This window comes from Piliocolobus tephrosceles, chromosome 17 (assembly GCF_002776525.5).
Source record: "Piliocolobus tephrosceles isolate RC106 chromosome 17, ASM277652v3, whole genome shotgun sequence".
In the NCBI taxonomy this organism is placed as follows: Eukaryota; Metazoa; Chordata; class Mammalia; order Primates; family Cercopithecidae; genus Piliocolobus; species Piliocolobus tephrosceles.
Window position 1 is genome coordinate 19443531 of NC_045450.1, and position 21984 is coordinate 19465514.

The 21984-nt window shown below is 40.6% G+C and overlaps 1 protein-coding gene across 2 annotated transcripts; it reads right to left on the reverse strand.

Annotated features, from left to right (window-relative positions):
- Positions 1 to 2064: 2064 nt before the first annotated feature.
- Positions 2065 to 10373, reverse strand: THUMPD1 (THUMP domain containing 1). 2 transcript variants are annotated; one of them, XM_023225054.1, is made up of 5 exons: positions 9918 to 10373; positions 7306 to 7480; positions 6113 to 6361; positions 5241 to 5667; positions 2065 to 3876 (listed from the first exon to the last, which is right to left on the reverse strand). In XM_023225054.1, exons 1-4 carry the CDS (start codon positions 10146 to 10148, stop codon positions 5261 to 5263), a joined length of 1062 nt encoding a protein of 353 aa, XP_023080822.1. In that variant the 5' UTR covers positions 10149 to 10373; the 3' UTR covers positions 2065 to 3876; positions 5241 to 5260. The 2 variants fall into 2 exon arrangements, with proteins under 2 accessions (XP_023080822.1, XP_023080821.1); XM_023225053.1 differs by having other exon boundaries at positions 2065 to 5667.
- Positions 10374 to 21984: the final 11611 nt, after the last annotated feature.

Genomic DNA, 21984 nt, shown 5'->3' on the forward strand with positions numbered 1-21984 from the left:
CCTTGTAGAGATAGATCAATCTTTCCTGAGAGTTTTTTGCTTCATTTTGTTTTGTTTTGAGATGGACACTTGCTGTGTTACCCAGGCAAAAGCAGGAGTTCAGTGGTGCAGTTATAGCTCAATGCAACCTCAAACTGCTGGGTTCAAGCGATCCTCCCGCCTCAGTCTCCGGAGTCGCTAGGACTACACGTGTGCACCATCGTGCCCTGCCTAATTTTTTTTTAGTCTTTGTAGAGATGGGGTCTCACGATGTTGACCATATAGTAGCTCATTATATAGGTAGAAGGCACCTTTTTTTGTTTAGCCCTAAGAACCTGAAAATGTTTTGTTAGAACAGTATAAACGCATGATGAACTAGAGCCTTTAATCAACTCTGCAATACTGAATCACTACTAAGAATCTTTCTAGAAATCTTTTGTCCCATTCTGTATGAGAAAAGCACAGAGGCCAAGGATGACCAACTGCCTTGTTTTTAGGGACAGCACTTGACATCTATCCTAGGACTCTTGGCCCTAATACCCCTATAAATTCAAAGAACATGACTGTACATATCAAGGGGCCCCATTTAATATTCAGAAAGAAGACAATATCCAAAGATACCTTATTCATCAAATAAGGATTTAAGAACAATACTACATAAAGACATGAAGATAGCCCTGTAGTTTCCTTCTAACCGTGGAATTGGTTGATATTGACTGATCGTCTGCATGAAATTTCTATTTCAGTTAGCATCATTTCAGCCAAAAGGTAATTTCAACCTAAGAACTACTCATATTTTCTCCATTACATTCACTAATGAACTTTGACTTTCAGAAAAGCTATTTGAGGGCATTTTAAAATACAGTAGTAGTCTTATTTTGAGAGAACAGAAAAGAGGATTTTTATGGTCAAGTCAGGCCAGAAAACTGTATTATATTCCAAATTATCCCTAAAAAATCTTCAGTCTCCAGGATCTAGCTCTGAAAAGACAAGAACTAAGTGTTCTTTTTGCATTTAGGTGTAGTCTCCATTTTCCAGGAACAGTAGAGACCTAGGACTAGTTTGAACTAGGAGAAAGCAATGGGGTAAAGGGATTTTTACTTTCTTGTGGCAAAGCATTTAAGTGAATTTGCACTAAAAACCCCTAAGATGGAGCTACACTGTCACCCTTCTTATATAAACAGAACAGTTTCTAGTGTCCATGAGACTCAATAAGCTTAGGCTTATTATCAAGATAATCTAGACTTTAAAATTCAAAGAGTTTCATGCAAGCTCTCTATTGCAATAACTGGAAGAATGGAATCAAATGTCTCATAATGTTTTTCTGCCAATTAGGTGGAATTTGTTCAAGAACTCCCAAAGACAATCACTGGGAAAATCAAACACAATGTTTTAAGAGACCAAGAATGGGGATGAACATAGCTTGATAAAAAAAAGACTTAAGGGTTAAGTAGTAATATGATTGCTTTCTCTCATTATTGGTTCCTGATAATTCCGTGACTACTCTCTTAAAATGTTTAAGATCCTTCCTGGTTGAAGTTTTTATTTTCTACTTAGCTAAAAAATTAAAAAATAAAAGTCTAAAAATATATGGATGAAAACTGTTTTAATAACCAAACTGACAAAGGTAATAATGGTTTCTAGTGTTTAAAATAGGAGTCAAATGATTACTTAGAAAAAGAAAGTACACAATGAAACTGTATTTTGTGCCTGATTAATTCAAAATAAACACACCCCCTAAATGTTCAAGACAATTTCTTCTGCTTAACAACTTTATGAGACCAAACTTTAAGACATTTAAAATACTGTTAAAATGAGGAGTATAATTCAAAAATCAGTAAGTGAATTTAATGAAAGTAAGTACTGTATTACTGTGGCTCATTTTGAAGCAAATTAACTGTAAAATATCTGAAACTTGGATTTAAGGATCAAGGGTAATTAATAAATTTTCTATACTTTTTAGGTTCATGTCCATGACTTTTTATAATTTGACATATAAACATCTTTCATGATATATATATATATATACTATAAAGCAACAGATTTACTAAGAGTCAGAAAGAAAGAAAAAGTACAGAACACCAATTTTTAGGGAACAAATTTATTTTGATTTTTCTGAAAATATCAGAACTATGAAAAACAAGCTTGATATTTAGCTGTACCAAAAGCAAAATACAAGTAAAAATAACATTTGAAAACTATGTTTAACCTTAGAGAATCATGTTTTAAAATACAAAGTTTAACATTCTTTCCTCTATGGAGCTAAACGTTTTCTAAATGACAAGACTGCAGTTTTACTTTTTTTTAACTGACGTAATTTTTTAAAAGAAAAAACAAAAGGGGAATAAAAAGCACTTACTTCTTATTCTGGAATCTCGTCATTTATAAAATAACATGCTCAAATGTCAGTGAAAATAAACAGTTGATAAACCTGAAAACAAGTATTTTAATGAGTTCAGGTTACAACCGAATACAAGATTTTGTAACTGGGAAAGAATAGTTTGTATAACAACTGAGTCTTACCAAATACAAATAAATATAAAAGGCAATTAAAAACAAAACTATAAAATCAAAGTCTTTCCGTAAAGTAGCAGCTTTCACAAAGTAAAAACAATTTAGTTCCACAGAGTTGTATGCTCTGTAGGCATATGGCCAGTTTTTTCCAAGTCCTTTTGTCTTGCACTATCAAAATAGAATCTTTGTCTTGGAGCAAGTCTGCTGAAGAAGGCACCAAAATCCTATCCTCCCTATTCCCCTAAATGATATTAATAATCCTCTTATCAATCATTTCAAAGTAACTTCAATGTCATTAAGAATTAACATTCGAAATACGTAAAGCTACAGAAGGAAGGTCCTGCCTATTCTCTTTACCCCTCTCAAATCATTCTAGTCTAGCTTGCCAAATAGAACCACTAGCTAGGATAAAAATATATTCCCATGTTCACTAGCCATTAAACAAACATAGCCACTTGTGCAGGAACCCTAACATTTTTAGCAATTCCTAACTTTAAAACTTAAGGATAAGCCCATTTCTACAAGCTAACTTTACAGCTTCTTAATATTCTTAATCTGGACAGTTTACTTTGCAGACTTTGTTGGTGTCTGCCTTTTCAATTGTTTTACCCAAAAATAGGCCTTGAAAAACCTTTCAAATTCAGGAAACTCCTGCAGAGAACCCTCATGGTATGTGAGTGTGAGCATTAACTTGAAGAATACTCTTATTTCACAGAAATTTAGGACTGTCAGACTAGGGCTGAGTTCATTCTCTTCCTTCAGAGACAAAATTTCAAGCTGAGCAGATTCATAGACAAGGGTTCCTCATACAGTTATATACTAGTGCTGGGAAAAGGAGAGAAAATGCTATTTCATTGAGTCTTGTGGTTCCTCCAGTTGGGTTAGAGAAGATTTGAGAGTTGTACCCTTCATTTTCAAGTCCAAGTGGCTGCAGAAACATTTCAAGGATTCCTCTGGCAAGGCGGCAAGTCAGTTTCCTTTTAGATCTAAGACTCTTGTCACTTTAAGAAAAAAAATTTTCCCCTGAACCTTTCAGAGACTTGTCCATGTGTTCATGTGATGAAAAACATCTGCAAAATAGGCTAGTTTCTGTAGCCATTTTTCATTTCCAAAGCACTCAGCAAAAGCTGGCTGTTTTCTTGTAAGTACTCTGGTAATTCACCTTTCAATTCAAATATCCTGTAGAGAACTCTTCCTCTGATAAGCCAATGGATGTCTGTATGGTGCGGGAGGTTTATGTGCTATTCGTCCAGGTTTTTCTTTTGGGTGTTTTTTTTTTTTTTTTTAAACATTTTTGCATAAATGGGTCTTTGACACAGGTAACCAGTTTTGTAACATTATTCAGAACATCGCTGTATCTTCAAGTTTTTGATATCAGCATCTCTGTGAAGAAAGCAGTGTGCTATCATGTCAACATCAGATTTCTTTAATAATGCAAAACGACTTATGGAGACAACCACTGATGGGGTACCAGAAGTGTAGATAACAGACCTCTGGTTATCAGATATGATGTCACAACATTATATATTGGCCTTTGTTTTGGCAGGCTTCTAGCAAAAGAAAAAGTTTTCTCTGAATTTCATCATTTATAAATCTTACAAATGCTACAGCATGACAAGTATTAGTGAAATCTGTTGACTCATCACCCTGGGTAGAGAAGCTGCCACTTTTCAGTTAATGACACAAAACCTTTTTTGCATCATATGAGATATCATCAGTAAATCAACTTACTGAGAAAATAAAGTCTTTTCAATTTTGTACTGCATCTTGCCCCAGCATTTTAATGTTATTTGATTCTCACCAACTATGCATATTTTCCTTTCCTGAGGTAAGTTCTGCTACTAAATAATTTGTTTCTTAAACCTTTTGACTAAATGTGATTTCTGAACAAAAGTCTTACTGTTTTTGTTTTGATAGTCCAAAAGCCATTTGAAAATAATGAATATCCTTTCTTGTCAAGTGGCTGTGATTTAGTTACAACTGCTAGTTTTATAAGTTGCATGCCACAGACAGTGCACAATAGGATAGGACAGCTTGGACTAAGTCCATATAAAACCATTGAGAAGTAGCTTTCATTATAAACACAGAATTTCTTTGTGTCCCTTGTTGCACTAGTATACTGAAGTATACTCAGAAGACTGAAATTTTTCATCACCAACCTTTTCAGAAATGTCTGTAGCTCTATGCCTAAATGGTTCTCTTCTCTCTCACATCTTGCCTTCCAAAATTGCAGCCCTGGACTGTCAACTTTGTTACACACAAATGTTAAAAAATAAAAATAAAAAAATAAAAACAGACATAAACAAGAAAATCACAAAAGTACAAAAACTTCACTAAACAATTCACTTCTAACCTACATGATCCACATTTTTGCAATGTTTACAACAAAGTGGCAGCAAGACAGCTGAGCTGTGGCATGTAAAAACGCCTTCCTTAGAATGAAAACTTCCCTCTGATTTTCTACTTAACAGTACAGTTCACTGGCACTGCACAAGAGGAGCCTGGGAGAGGTCAACATCCACCTCCTCCTATCCTCCCCTCTTTGCAATAGCAGCACATGGGTCTGCCTCTACATAATACCATAAGGGCTGAAAGATCCCTAACAAAACTGTTAACAGGGCTGCGCAATCATTGTTCACTACTGTGAGAACAGCATAATGCAGCACACAAATAAAAAACTGTTTTTAAGTCACAATTTAAGGTGAAACCCCAGCAACATCTCACAGAGCCCCAAGTGAGAAACCCACCTCCAACACCGAATGACTTCCTATGAGAGGTCATTTTCATTTGATTTGGATCCCTCTGTGGCTTGACTTGCAAGTTCAGGTTTGGCTCCTCCTTCATTTACCACCTGCGGATTAGACGTTGGTTTTGTCTGCCCCAGCTCCTCAGTATTCTCTGGTACCTGCTCGTTATTTTTTCCTTCTGCTGTGTTGTTTTGGTCTGATTTGTCAGCAGATTCCAATTTAGCTTCTTTCCCATTTCCCTGCTTTGAGTTAAGCTGTGATGGATCCTTAGGGCTCTTCACTACCTCCTGGAGATTGTATTTTCTAAACAACATGTAATCTTTCACAACACTCAGGCAACAGACAGCTTTGATGATTTCTACTACCACCGTGTACTGTGGATTGGTGAGATCCACTTTATTTTCTGAATTGAGGGTGCACACTATTCCTGTAACAAAAAGAGAAAAACACGTAGCTGAGGAGGATACCATTCTGTTTGACAGATCTTTTGTCATTTTATCATTATGTTTGACAAAAATCTTTTGTCTCTGCTTCTTGTTAAAATAAGACATACAGTAATACACTCCTCTATGTGGACTTCAAATACTCTGAACCCTTACAATAAATAAATATAAATGAAACCCTACAACATTTAGTAAGAATATTTTTTTCCAAACAAAATTCAATTTTGAGTTAAAAAAGACTTTAACTACCAGAAAATCTCATATACAACATACTGAAATCAGTTGATTTAATATTATTTTAAGAACATGTTAATACATTTGTTCTACACTCAAAAATGTAAGCCTTAACTCTTTAAAAAGAAAAAAAAATCCTTTAAAAACAAGTATTTACCATTGAACGCCTATGGAAAATCACTAAGAGAAACACACCTGCCAATTCTCTGATAACTTCTTCTCTATTCACGTGACTGTTATTTCGAGATTTGTACACAATCTGAAATGTCCCTTTGTTAGGAGTTTTAAACCAGGGTTCCAAAAATGTTTGTGCATATTTTTTCATATCTTCTAAAAAAGCCTTGCATGTGCCTGAGATGGGTAACATTCGTAGAATAACTCGAGTCTTCTTCTTCTTGGTTTTGTACATATCCTGGAGAATATGATGCACCAATTTCTCAGGTTCTTAAGGAAAAAAAAAAACCAGAAAAAAAAAAGTTAAGAAGGTAATTTCTCAGACATCCTAAAGACTGAACTCTAAAATGAATTTTCACTGGCAATGACATAAGTTGACAGAAGAAATTCTGATAATGAATTTAAATGAATCTACCTAGTCATTTTTCCAAATAGTATTTCTTCAGTGCCTAATATGTACTATAATGTACCTAATATTTTAACTTTTCATCATTACTGCTTGCACTAGAAATGACTGTTTAGACACTGTTGTTAACATTTTTGTGACATCCTGAGTTATCCAACCTTAACACCATGCTGTTGTTTTCCTGTAACAACTATCAGAGTACATTAAACAGTACATAGTTTTTTACCAAAAAAAAAAAAAAAAAAAAAATCTGCGAGTCACTTTAAAAGATGTAATTAATCCATTAGCTAAGTTAGCACAGAAGCCTAAATCTCAGACCCAGAAGGAATCCCAGAACCATGTTGGGCATGAGATCATGAAAGGGAGGTCCTCAGGCTGTAACTTGCCTACATACAAGTCTATTTGGGGCTGCTCTGAAAATTTTTAAATTAGTTGACCACATTGAAAAATGTAAAAACTCCAGATTTCCAACTTATTTTGAGAAATTCGAATACCTGGTCCTGCATTCCCAAAGAGCTACAACTGGCTGGAGCTGAGTAGCAGCTGCCCCTTTTAGACAGAACAGGCACTCTAGTTCTGCTTTGTTATATACGAAGGAAGCAGCAAAGCCAGGTCTCCACTCTTAAGCCAATGCTACATCCACCACCCCATTCTACCTCTCCACAGGCCAGCTGCTAATATAGTGTACAGAAGCTGCCATCAAATGATTGAGTCATGCCCAAGAAGCCATTTTGTAAGCAGTATTTCCTGAGAGAGGAATATACCCAGATGTTGTAAGATCAATAATCTTAACAAGTATTCGTCACACCTATCCCAAGTGTCCTGATGAAGACGACGTTATTTGCTCCACTTTCCACTGACTGGAATCTTCTTAGCCTCAACTCTGTAGATGCCTTAATGTCACCAACTTCTTTCTTCAAGGCAGCCTCCACATCATCATCCTCTCCCTCACTTCCAGAGGGCTGCTGATCCTTGTCTGTAAACTGTTTGCATAAAACTAATGAGCAGAAATGACACAACAGCTCACATTTAAACACCATAAGTAATCATTTATGTGAAATCCCTTGGGCAGGCGGCTCAGTATTGATTTTTTTTTTTTTTTTTTTTTAAGATGGAGTCTCGCTTTGTCTCCCAGGCTGGAGTGCAGTGGTGCGATCTTGGCTTGCTGCAACCTCTGCCTCCTGGATTCAACCAATTCTCCTGCCTCAGCCTCCCGAATAACTGTGATTACAGGCGCATGCCACCACGCCCAGCTAATTTTTGTATTTTTAGTACAGATGGGCTTTCGCCATGTCAGTCAGGCTGGTCTTGAACTCCTCAGGTGATCCACTTGCCTCAGCCTCTCAAAGTGCTGGGATTACAGGTGTGAGGCACCATGCCCAGCTGACTCAGTATTGATAATACAGCTTTTTATTACGAAACTGGGACACCATACCCTTCAAAACATGGAGCAAGGCCGGAAGTGGTCGCTCACGCCTGTAATCCCAGCATTTTGGGAGGCTGAGGCAAGTAGATCACCTGAGGTCAGGAGTTCAAGACCAGCCTAGCCAACATGGTGAAACCCTGTCTCTACTAAAAATACAAAAACTAGCCCGGTGTGGTGGCAGGTACCTGTAATCCCAGCTACTCAGGAGGCTGAGGCAGAAGAATGGCTTGAACCTAGAAGGCAATGTTGCAGTGAGCTGAGATTGCACCACTGCACTCCAGCCTGGGCGACAGAGCAAGACTCTGTCTCAAAAAAATTTTTTAAAAAAAATGTGGAGGAAGAGGAATTCCCACAGATATAGTATGTAAAATTTGAAAATGTTTTCAAAAGCATCCTGACAGTTTGAGACAGAGAGAAATGTGCTGACCAGATCAATCATTTCAGGGTGGACCTTAACACCTTGAACAGGTATCTGTGTGACTGACATGACACTGTCCTTTTGGTGAGATTAGACCAAATACTTGTGGAATTAAAAACCCTTACTCTTGCTCTATTAAGGAACAAGGCACAGAAATACTTGTTCAATAATTATGGCCAAGCATGGTGGCTCACGCCTGTAATCCCAGTACTTTGGGGGTCAGAGAAGGGCGAATCCCTTGAGCCTAGGAATTTGAGACCAGCCTGGACAACATGGCCTGAGAACCCCTCTCTACAAAAAATTAGTCAGGTGTGGTGGCACATGCCTGCAGTCCCTGCTACTCGGGGGCTGAGGCACGAGGATCGCTTGAGCCTGGGAGGTGGAGGTTACAGTGAGCAAAATCATGCCACTGTACTCCAGCCTCCACCTTGGGTGACAGAGCAAGACCGCTTCCAAAAAAAGAATTTGCTCAAAGTACAGGAGAAGACAGGATATGTACTTGTTGCCCATTTCGCTGCCCCCAGTGCCCAATGAAATCGCCAATCAGGCACAATAATTGTACACATTTACTGAAACTTTATTACACACCAGTATGTACTTTATGTACATAAGCAACTCATTAGCCAGTCTTAAAGTATTCTCCTTTTTATCTAGCTCAGCAGCATCAAATAATGTGCCCATGTCCGAGTCCCCAGATGGTAAAGGACGAGCCGTGAATTTAAATTCCCTCTGTATTATTACCCTTCTTCATTTAATCCCTCACAGTGTGCATGTGGGCATTGGTCCAGATTCTAAGACAGTAATATGATTTCCAAACAGTAAGACTTTAGGTGATAATGGTAAAAAAGTTTTTACTTTCTAAAATGTATTATAAGTGGAATAACTGGCATTAGTAGTAAACCTATTATTTCACAGATATTATTGCTTCAGGTAAACACATTATTACTCCAACTTCACAAGGCTGTCATGAGAAATGTGTTTCTGAAAGAGCTTCAGCACACCGCCTGGCCCTCAGTGAGCCGTCCATCAGTGGGAGCTAGGCCGGGCTCAGTGGCTCACGCCTGTAATCTCAGCACTTTGAGAGGCAGAGACGGGAGAATCGCTGGAGTGTAGGGTTTAGGACTACCCTGACCAAAACAGTGAGACCCCTTATCTACCAATTACAAAAATTAGCCGAGAGTGGTGGCGCGCACCTGTAGTCCCAGCTACTCCGGAGGCTGAGGCAGGAAAATCGCTGGAGCCCGGGAAGTCGAGGCTCCCCTGAACTATGATCCCGCCACTGCACTCCAGCCTGGGCAACAGAGCGAGACCGTCTCACAAAAATAAGCATAAAAGTAATGGGAGCTACCGTGGTTAATGATGGAAAGAAAAGGTGCAAGCACTTCAAGCACAAAAACGATAGCACCGAAGTCTGCGAACGTCTCAGGGCTAGAGACGGAAACGCCCGCGAGACCACGCCCCTACAGCCGTCACGCCGACGACCCAAAGCGCGCATGCCCATACCGACAGCCAACCCTCCAGCCTTCCCTCCTCCCGCAAAGCCTGGCAGCCCGCCCGCCCGCTCCGGTACCAGTACCTTTTCTGGCCCATACATGTCGTCGCCGTATTCGTTGAGCAGACTGTAGGCCTCCTCCACGCACTTGCGCTCGTTCATGTTGCAGGTGATGAGGATGCCCTGTAGCCCGGGCTCTAGCTGACGGGGCCCGCCAGCGTCGCAGCGCCGAGCGCGCTTGGCCAGCACATACTGAGCCTTGCCTTTGCGCTTCCCGCCGCCAGGCTGCGTAGTCGACTGGGCGGGGGCCGCCATGGTGTGCGCAGGCTGAGAGTAAAGAGAAACGTTTCTCGGCTGCTGTTGGCGTCCTCACCTACCACCGGCGCGAGCTGGTGACGTCAGATATGAGCGACGGCCTCCCCTAGCCCGCTTCCAAGCCTCTTGCCGTGCTGCGCCGGGTCCTAAGGCCGGTCTGTAACCGTCAAAGGGGTGGAGTGACACCCGCCCCAACCCCGCCTCCTTCCCCGCCTCCCAACTGCAACCTGAATCCAGTAGAGGCAGCATGGCAGCTATTCTGGACGTGGTGTCAGTGGCTCCCCACCCTTGAAGCTGGCTCCAGCCTCATAGCTTCCTCCACCCAACCTTGGTATGTGTTCCTCCAGCCTTCCCTATAATTCTGCCAGTTACTGTGGAGGAAAAGTAAAATGTTAAATTTGAACTCAATTGAACGTGGACACAATGGTCATCAAGTCCCAGAACAGGTTGCATCAGCCCCTTGAGGCATTCATTCATCCAGCACTGTTACAGATAACTCTGTGCCTGTACTTGAGTTACTGAAAGACAATCGCAAAAACAAGTTGACCTTTATGTGTTCCTTGAGCCCAGTCGCGAAGGGCCCTCGTGACTGGGCGTCATGCCAATCGACGCATTACAAAAAGAGCCAGGGTGGCCAGGCGTAGTGGCTCACGCCTGTATTCACAGCACTTTGGGAAGCCAAGGCGGGCAGATCACGAGGTCAGGAGATGGAGACCAACCTGACCAACATGGTGAAACCCCGTCTCTACTAAAATGCAAAAAATTAGCCAGGCGTGGTGGTACGCACCTGTAGTCCCAAACACTTGGGAGGCTGAGTCAGGGGAATCACTCCAGCTCTGGCGGCGGAGGTTGCAGTGAGCGGAGATCGTGCCGTTGCACTCCAGCCTGGTGACAAGAGAGAGGCTCTGTCTCAAAAACAAAACAAAACAAAAAAAATGAGCCAGAGTCCCAGGCCACACTAAAGCTTCATGAGACCTCTCCTCCTCTGTGCACGGACAAGTGGCTGACTCTGGAGCCCAGGCTGTTGCTTTCGGATATGGTGATGAATCCGCCATAGTCTGGTGCATATATATATATATATATTTTTTTTTTTTTTCCCTTCTCCCCTTCCCATTGCAATTTGCTTATTATATCTGCATTGCCATTTACGTGGGATAAAGGTTGTTTACCTTCAAAAGTATTGTATGTTTGCCTTTTCTTTTTTTTTTTTTTTTTTTTTTGAGGGAGTCTTGCTCTGTCACGCAGGCTGGAGTTCAGTGGCGTGATCTCGGCTCACTGTAAGCTCTGCCTCCTGGGTTCATGCCATTCTCCTGCCTCAGCCTCCCAAGTAGCTGGGACTACAGGCACCCGCCACCACGCCCGGCTAATTTTTTTTGTATTTTTAGTAGAGACGGGGTTTCACCGTGTTAGCCAGGATGGTCTCGATCTCCTGACCTCCTGATCCGCCCGCCTCGGCCTCCCAAAGTGTTGGGATTACAGGCGTGGGCCTCCCAAAGTGCTGGGATTACAGGCGTGAGCCACCACACCCAGCCGTATGTTTGTCTTTTCCCCTCACACATTTCCCACACAGAACAGTTACTCAAAAGGCTTCCAGTAAATTACATTTCAGGCTATGTTTCTATTTCACTTACAACCAAGGGTGTTGGCTAGTGTTAAGTGTTTCATGCTGCTTTCTCTGCAGCCTTTTATCCATAGTCTTGGTAACTATCATGTTACTATCTTTTTAAAAATCATTGAAAAGACGCCACTTTTGAAGAATGTGTTTAAAAAACAAATGTTTCTCATATTACTCTTCAGGTACAAGCCTATTAGCAGATTTGAGTTTGTACAAAGCCCTAAAAGGTGTAATCTGATATTTTGAAAGGGACGCTGAATTCACAGCCAATAACCCTAGGTTCTAACCCCAGATCTACCACTACGTCCAAAAATTTTATCATCTTACTATCTGCTTTTACCTGTGTATTCAATACGGTATTCAATTTTCAGAATTTCTTTGGTGAAGACTGCACAGCAGAGATTTCTAGAACTCCTCGTTTCTGAAGAGCACTGTCATGACACTGGCATTGGCGTTCCCCCAAATCTCTCTCTGTTCTGCTGGCTGGATTTCAGTTGCCCACACTCTGCCACCTGTCCTTAGGATATTAAATATTAGCATACAGATAACAAGTTAAAATATATATATTTCAAGTCCGAAGCATATCTGAGTACTACATGGAGGCAAACTTGAAAAACCAAAACTCAGTTTTGTTGAAATACGTGAGGAGGCAGCTTTAGGCTAAATTTAAGTTTAGTGTAAATCAAGCTTGTCCAACCTGTTGGCCCACAGTTCACATGTGGCCCAGGACGGCTTTGAAATTCAACCAACCCAACACAAATTCATAAATTTTCTTAAAACATTATAAGATTTATCTGCAATTTAAAAAAATGCATCTGCTATTGTTAGCATTAGTGTATTTTATGGGTGGTCCAAGAGGATTATTCTTCCAAGGAAGCCAAAAGATTGGACATCCCTGGCCTACAGGTTTCTCCATACGTAGTGAACTATAACCTAATTGGATGTGTAAACAGACTGTAACTGCTCTTGTAACAAGTAGCCAAATCTCAGTCAAACACAGAAGCCATGCTCAACTACTCACAGGTGGCTGATTGTTCAAATCATGTTTTTTATTTTTATGTTTTTTGAGACAGAATCTCACTGTCACCCAGGATGGAGTGCACTGGCACAATCTTGGCTCACTGCGACCTGGGTTCAAGCGATTCTCCTGCTTCAGCCTCCCAAATAGCTGGGATTACAGGTGCATTCCACCATGGCCAACTAATTTTTGTGTATTAGTAGATATGGGGTTTCACCACATTGACCAGGCTGATCTCACACTCCTGACCTCAAGTGATCTGCCCACTTCAGCCTCCCAAAGCACTGGGATTACAGGCATGAGCCACCATGCCTGGCCAAACCATGTTTAAATAAGGCAAATACTGAGTTGTAACCTATTGGGCTGCTTCTGTACCTTACTTCCGTTTCCTGCACCTCACTTTTCTTTTTATGTCCATAAGTCATCTCTGACCATGTGGCACCACCTGGATGTCTCTAAACCTAATCTGGTTGGTGGGTCAGGGGCCTGCCTGATTTGAGAATTGTTTCTTGTGCAATTTAATTCTGTTAAATTTAATTCATCTAAAGTTTTTTTAAACAGTTTATTGTATTTCATGGTTGCTGACTATGCTGAGAATATCCAATGAAGTAAGAATAATATGCAACCCTGTAGCTCTCAGTCTAGATGTTAGAATTATCTAAATCACATCCTCATCCTGTGGCAGCTGCATCCACTTACTTCCTCTTCTGAACTAGGCCCTTGCCCAGCTCTAAATAACTCAACCTTCATTTATTCCTTATTATTCTTCTTTGTTCTTTTTTGCTTATTCTTTATGACTATATCTATTATTTCATGGCTGTGTGAACTTTCACCTCCTCAGGTTACCTCCCAGACATGGACAATGGCCTGGTGTCTATACTTAGACACCAAGGACTTTGTCACTTGAAAACCTCTCTTAGAAGGGACCACTTAGGGCCAGGCACGGTGACTAACACTTGTAATCCCCCCACTTTGGGAGGCCAAGGAGGGTCGATCACTTGAGACCAGTTCAAGACCAGCCTGGGTAACATGGCAAAACCGCATCTCTACTAAAAATACAAAAATTAGCCGGGGTTAGTAGTGCATGCCTGTAATCCCAGCTATTTGAGAGGCTGTACATGAGAGTTGCTTGAACCTGGGGGGCAGAGGTTGCCGTGAGCTGAAATCGTGCCACGGCACTCCAGCCTGGGCGAAATAGCAAGACTCTGTCTCTAAATAAATAAATAAATAAATAAATAAGAAGAGACCACTTGGCACCTTGTGGCACCATGTAGAGTAGATGAAGGTGATCGGAGGAAGTTACCTTTTGTTTTAATTAACCTACTTGCTTCAGATATTCAGAAGGCCTCATAGCCAAGCAAGGGGGGAATGGTGTGATACATTCTAGATTCCCTTTCCCTTTCTCTTTCTAACCTTCAAAGTTACTGTCCCTGAAGTTCAGTACAGAATCCAGGTAGGAGATGCTCTTAGACACTCCTCCTGTTCTGACCTTGCTCCCCATCCACACTTCCTGCCTTATTCTCTTGCTACCCAGCATCTTTAGGGAATGGATGTCCTGGCACTGAATCCCAGTCTCCTTCTGACTTGATTCCCAATATCTGCTGCCTTCAGAGTAGGTATCATGTATGATTAAGAGCCCAGGTTCTAAAGTCAAACCAAGTTCAAATTCTGCTTTGGCCATGACCTGGCTGTGAAACTCTGAGTAAGTTACCCAAGCCAAGTTTTAGGTTCCCTGTTAGATTTAAAAATAATAACAATAATGGAAATAATAATACTCACATCATGGGTTATTAGGAAAATCCAGTAAGATCAGGCATGACAAGTGCTTAGCTCTCAGCCACTGTTCAGTCAACGTGTGCTTAAAAATAGCTGCTTTCAGACTCAGTCATGACTCATGGAAGCCTGTTTTTTTCTTTTCGGTATAAGTGTCCATCCTTCAGTCTGATCAGCTAACCTCATTATTTGTCTATTATTCTCTAATTTAATGGTTCTTTTATATTTTTGGCTTACTAAAAGCTGTTGAATCCTTTTACTTAGGAGACTAAAAGGGACTTTATTTTATTTTTCTATAGAGCTCCTCTGTGGAAAAGGGAATTTAAAAATGTACATAGTGTAGATGACCGAATAGGAACAGCTCCAGTCTACAGCTCCCAGCATGAGCAATGCAGAAGACGGGTGATTTCTACATTTCCAACTGAGGTACCATGTTCATCTCAATGGGGTTTGTCGGACAGTGGGTGCAGGACAGTAGGTGCAGCCCACCAAGTGTGAGCCAAAGCAGGGCAAGGCATCACCACACCTGGGAAGTGCAAGGGGTCAGGGAATTCCTTTTCCTAGCCAAGGGAAGCTGTGACAGATGGCAACTGGAAAATTGGGTCACTCCCACCCTAATACTGCGCTTTTCCAGTGGTCTTAGCAAACAGCCCACCAGGAGATTATATCCCGCACCTGGATCAGAGGGTCCAACATCCACGGAGCCTCACTCATTGCTAGCACAACAGTCTGAGATCGAACTGCAAGATGGCAGCAAGGCTGGGGGAGGGGCACCCGCCATTGTTGAGGCTTGAGTAGGTAAACAAAGCAGCCTGGAAGCTCCAATTGGGTGGAGCCCATCGCAGCTCAAGGAGGCCTGCCTGCCTCTGTAGCCTCCACCTCTGGGGGCAGGGCATAGCCAAACAAAAGGCATCAGAAACCTCTGCAGACTTAAATGTCCCTGTCTGACAGCTTTGAAGAGAGTAGTGGTTCTCTCAGCATGGAGTTTGAGATCTGAGAATGGACAGACTGACTCCTGAAGTGGGTCCCTAACCCCCGAGTAGCCTAACTGGTAGGCACCCCCCAGCATGGGCAGACTGACACCTCACATGGCCAGGTACCCCTCTGAGACGAAGCTTCCAGAGGAATGATCAGGCAGCAACATTTGATGTTCAGCAATATTCGCTGTTCTGCAGCCTCTGCTGCTGATACCCAGGCAAACAGGGTCTGGAGTGGATCTCCAGCAAACTCCAACAGACCTGCAGCTGAGGGTCCTGACTGTTAGAAGGAAAACTAACAAACAGAAGGGACATCCACACCAAAACCCCATCTGTACATCACCATCATCAAAGACCAAAGGTAGATAAAACCACAAAGATGGGGAAAAAACAGAGCAGAAAAGTTGAAAATTCTAAAAATCGGAGTGTCTTTCCCCCTCCAAAGGAACACAGCTCCTCGCCAGCAATGGAACAAAGAGGGATGGAGAATGGCTTTGACAAGTTGAGAGAAAAAGGCTTCAGACGATCAAACTTCTCTGAGCTAAAGGAGGAAGTTCGAACCCATTGCAACGAAGCTAAAAACCTTGAAAAAATATTAGACGAATGGCTAACAAGAATAACCAGTGTAGAGAAGTCCTTAATTGACCTGATAGAGCTGAAAACTATGGCAAGAGAACTACGTGACAAATGCACAAGCTTCAGTAGCCGATTCGATCAACTGGAAGAAAGGGTATCAGTGATTGAAAATCAAATGAATGAAATGAAGTGAGAAGAGAAGTTTAGAGAAAAAAGATTAAAAAGAAATGAACAAAGCCTCCAAGAAATATGGGACTATGTGAAAAGACCAAATCTATGTTTGTTTGGTGTACCCAAAAGTGACGGGGAGAATGGAACCAAGTTGGAAAACACTCTGCAAGATATTATGCAGGAGAACTTCCCCAACCTAGCAAGGCAGGCCAACATTCAAATTCAGGAAATTTAGAGAATGCCACAAAGATACTCCTCGAGAAGAGAAACTCCGAGACACATAATTGTCAGATTCACCAAAGTTGAAATGAAGGAAAATATGTTAAGGGCAGCCAGAGAGAAAGGTCAGGTTTCAGGGAAGCCCATCAGACTAATAGCAGATCTCTCAGCGGAAACTCTACAAGCCAGAAGAGAGTGGGAGCCAATATTCAACATTCTTAAAGAAAATAATTTTCAACCCAGAATTTCATATCAGCCAAACTAAGTGAAGGAGAAATAAAATCCTTTACTGACAAGCAAATGCTGAGAGATTTTGTCACCACCAGGCCTGCCCTGCAAGAACTCCTGAAGGAAGCACTAAACATGGAAAGGAACAACCGGTACCAGCCACTGCAAAAACATGCCAAATTATAAAGACCATCGATGCTAGGAAGAAACTGCATCAACTAACGAGCAAAATAACCAGCTAACATCATAATGACAGAATCAAATTCACACATAACAATATTAACCTTAAATGTAAATGGGCTAAATGCTACAGTTAAAAGACACAGACTGGCAAATTGGATAGAGTCAAGACCCATCAGTGTGCTGTATTCAGGAGACCCATCTCATGTGCAGAGACATACATAGGCTCAAAATAAAGGGATGGAGGAAAATCTACCAAACAAATGGAAAACAAAAAAAGGCAGGGGTTGCAATCCTGGTTTCTGATAAAACAGACTTTAAACCAACAAAGATGAAAAGAGACAAAGAAGGCCATTACATAATGGTATAGGATTCAATTAAACAAGAAGAGCTAACTATCCTAAATATATATGCACCCAATACAGGAGCAACCAGATTCATAAAGCAAGTCCTTAGAGATGCACAAAGAGACTTAGGTGCCCGCACAATAATAATGGGAGACTTTAACACCCCACTGTCAACATTAGATCAATGAGACAGAAAGTTAACAAGGATATCCAGGAAGTGAACTCAGCTCTGCACCAAGCGGACCTAATAGACATCTAGAGAACTCTCCACCCCAAATCAACAGAATATACATTCTTCTGAGCACCACATCTCACTTATTCCAAAATTGACCACATAATTGGAAGTAAAGCACTCCTCAGAAAATGTAAAAGAACAGAAATTATACCAAACTGTCTCTCAGACCACAGTGCAGTCAAACCAGAACTCAGGATTAAGAAACTCACTCAAAACCACTCAACTACATGGAAACTGAACAACCTGAATGACTACTGGGTAAATAATGAAATGAAGGCAGAAATAAAGATGTTCTTTGAAACCAATGAGAAAAAAGACACAATATACCAGAATCTCTGGGACACATTTAAAGCAGTGTGTAGAGGGAAATTTATACCACTAAATGCCCACAAGAGAAAACAGGAAAGATCTAAAATTGACACCCTAACATCACAATTAAAAGAACTAGAGAAGTAAGAGCAAACACATTCAAAGCTAGCAGAAGGTGAGAAATAACTAAGATCAGAGCAGAACTGAAGGAGATAGAGACACAAAAAACCCTTCAAAAAATCAATGAATCCAGGGGCTGGTTTTTTGAAAAGATTAACAAAATTGATATACTACTAGCAAGACTAATAAAGAAGAAAAGAGAGAAGAATCAAATAGACGCAATAAAAAATTATAAAGGGGATATCACCACCGATCCCACAGAAATACAAACTACCATCAGAGAATATTATAAACACCTCTACGCATATAAACTAGAAAATCTAGAAGAAATGGATAAATTCCTGGACACAAACACCCTCCCAAGACTAAACCAGGAAGAAATTGAATCCCTGAATAGACCAATAACAGTCTCTGAAATTGAGGCAATAATTAATAGCCTACCAACCAAAAAAAGTCCAGGACCAGATAGATTCACAGCCGAATTCTACCAGAGATACAAGGAGGAGCTGGTACCATTCCTTCTGAAAATATTCCAATCAATAGAAAAAGAATCCTCCCTAACTCATTTTATGAACCCAGCATAATCCTGATACCAAAGCCTGGCAGAGACACAACAACAAAAGAGAATTTTAGACCAATATCCCTGATGAACATCAATGCAAAAATCCTCAATAAAATACTGGCAAACCGAATCCAGCAGCACATCAAAAAGCTTATCCACCATAATCAAGTGGGCTTCATCCTGGGATGCAAGGCTGATTCAACATACACAAATCAATAAATGTAATCCAGCATATAAACAGAACCAAAGACAAAAACCACATGATTACCTCAATAGATGCAGAAAAGGCCTTTGACAAAATTCAACCGTTCTTCATGCTAAAAACTCTCAATACATTCGGTATTGATGGAACATATCTCAAAATAATAAGAGCTATTTATGACAAACCCACAGCCAATATCATACTGAATAGGCAAAAACTGGAAGCATTGCCTTTGTAAACTGGCACAAGACAGGGATGCCCTCTTTCATCACTCCTATTCAACATAGTGTTGGAAGTTCTGGTCAGAGCAATCAGACAGGAGAAAGAAATACAGGGTATTCAATTAGCAAAAGAGGAAGTCAAACTGTCCCTGTTTGCAGATGACATGATTGTATATTTAGAAAATCCCATTGTCTCATCCCAAAATCTCCTTAAGCTGATAATCAACTTCAGCAAAGTCTCAGGATACAAAATCAATGTGCAAAAATCACAAGCATTCTTATACACTAATAACAGACAAATAGCTAAATCATAAGTGAACTCCCATTCACAATTGCTTCAGAGAGAATAAAATACCTAGGAATTCAACTTACAAGGGATGTGAAGGACCTCTTCAAGGAGAACCACAAACCACTGCTCAACGAAATAAAAGAGGACACAAACAAATGGAAGAATATTCCATGCTCATGGATAGGAAGAATCAATATCATGAAAATGGCCATACTGTCCAAGGTAATTTATAGATTCAATGCCATCTGCATCAAGCTACCAATGACTTTCTTTACAGAATTGGAAAAAAATACTTTAAAGTTCATATGGAACCAAAAAAGAGCCCGCATTGCCAAGACAATCCTAAGAAAATAGAAGAAAGCTGGAGGCATCACGCTACCTGACTTCAAACTATATTACAAGGCTACAGTAACCAAAACAGCATGCTACTGGTACCAAAACAGAGATACAGACCAATGGAACAGAACAGAGCCCTCAGTAATAATACCACACATTTACAACCATCCAATCTTTGACAAACCTGACGAAAACAAGAAATGAGGAAAGGATTCCCTATTTAATAAATGGTGCTTGGAAAACTGGCTAGTCATTTGTAGAAAGCTGAAACTGGATCCCTTCCTTTACACCTTATACAAAAAGTAATTCAAGATGGTTTTAAAGACTTAAATGTTAGTCCTAAAACCATAAAAACCCTAGAAGAAAACCTAGGTAATACCATTCAGGACATAGGCATGGGCAAGGACTTCATGTCTAAAACACCAAAAGCAATGGCAACAAAAGCCATAATTGACAATTGTATCTAATTAAACTAAAGAGCTTCTGCACAGCAAAAGAAACTACCAGCGGAGTGAACAGACAACCTACAGAATGGGAGAAAATTTTTGTAATCTACTTATCTGACAAAGGGCCAATATCCAGAATCTACAAAAAACTCAAACAAATTTACAAGAAAAAAACAACCCCATCAAAAAGTGGGCAAAGGATATGAACAGACACTTCTCAAAAGAAGACATTTGTGCAGCCAATAGACAAATGAAAAAATGCTCATCACCACTGGTCATCGGAGAAATGCAAATCAAAACCACAATGAGATACCATCTCACACCAATTAGAATGGCTATCATTAAAAAGTCAGGGAACAACAGGTACTGGCGAGGATATGGAGAGATACGAACACTTTTACACTGTTGGTGGGACTGTAAACTTGTTCAACCATTGTGGAAGACTGTGGCGATTCCTCAAGGATCTAGAACTAGAAATACCATTTGACCCAGCCATCCCATTACTAGGTATATACCCAAAGGATTATAAATCATGCTGCTATAAAGACACATGCACAAGTATGTTTATTGCAGCACTATTCACAATAGCAAAGACTTGGAACCAACCCAAATGTCCATCAATGATAGACTGGATTAAGAAAATGTGGCACATATACACCATGGAATACTATGCAGCCATAAAAAAGGATGAGTTCATGTCATTTGTAGGGACATGGATAAAACTGGAAACCATCATTCTCAGCAAACTATTGCAAGGACAAAAAACCAAACACCGCATGTTCTCACTCTTAGGTGGGAATTGAACAATGAGAGCACTTGGACACAGGGTGGGGAACATCACACACCAGGGTCTGTTGTGGGGTGTGGGGGAGGGCAGGGATAGCATTAGGAGATATACCTAATGTAAATGACGAGTAAATGGGTGCAACACACCAACATGGCACGTGTATGCATATGTAATAAACCTGCACATTGTGCACATGTACCCTAGAACTTAAAGTAAAATAAAAATAAATAAATAAAAATATATATAGTGTAAAGTAAAATAACATAAAATGCATAAGACTTGCATGCTTTACCTTTGCCAACTGGTTTCTGCCTCACATTTGATTGAATGACATCCCACCTTTCACTAGCTTTGTAGCCTCACTGGCAGCACTTGTCACACTTGTGCTTTCATCACACTCATACTCTGTGTGAGAAACTCACCCAACAGCCTCATCTCCCAGGCTGGAACCCAATTTTAAACCCATGTGAACTTGAGTCTGTCCCTAGAGGAGTCACATTTGGCCTGGCCTTTGTACCTACTCAGCCCTGCTGGGTGTCCTATACTGATCCCCATCACCTCTAATTAATTTCATCCCACCAGTGCCTGGTTCCAAGTTTTGACAGATATGTTTCTCTATGGCAAACTTGGCATTTTGAGGGCTTATGTTCTTAAGGGCAAAAGTCAATGAATCTCTTTCCCTCTAATTTTCTCCTTCAATTTTATACTCTATACATACAAGTCTTTCTTCTTAAACTTTTCCTGTTGTTTTGTGGGTACTTCCTGCCCACTCCTTTGAGATTTGGTTGAAAAATCTATGTTCCAAAGTAATTGTTTTGAAGCAGGAGATATTTAAAAAAAAAAGGTTTCTTGAAAAAACAAACAACCCCATCAAAAAGTGGGGGAGAGGATATGAACAGACATTTCTCAAAAGAAGACATTCATACAGCCAACAGACACATGAAAAAATGCTCATCATCACTCGCCATCAGAGAAATGCAAATCAAAACCACAATGAGATACCATCTCACACCAGTTATAATGGCAATCATTAAAAAATCAGGAAACAACAGATGTTGGAGAGGATGTGGAGACATAGGAACACTTTTACACTGTTGGTGGGATTGTAAACTAGTTCAACCATTATGGAAAAGAGTATGGCAATTCCTCAAGGATCTAGAACTAGATGTACCATATGACCCAGCCATCCCACTACTGGGTATATACCCAAAGGATTATAAATTAT

Excerpts from the sequence above, each read along its gene's own strand:
- THUMPD1 (XM_023225054.1), bottom strand. The coding sequence starts at position 10,148 with ATGGCGGCCCCCGCCCAGTCGACTACGCAGCCTGGCGGCGGGAAGCGC. Across the intron at positions 7,481-9,917 it reads ACATGTATGGGCCAGAAAAG|TTTACAGACAAGGATCAGCA; the intron begins GTACTGGTACCG and ends TTATGCAAACAG. Across the intron at positions 6,362-7,305 it reads CATCAGGACACTTGGGATAG|AACCTGAGAAATTGGTGCAT; the intron begins GTGTGACGAATA and ends TTTTTCCTTAAG.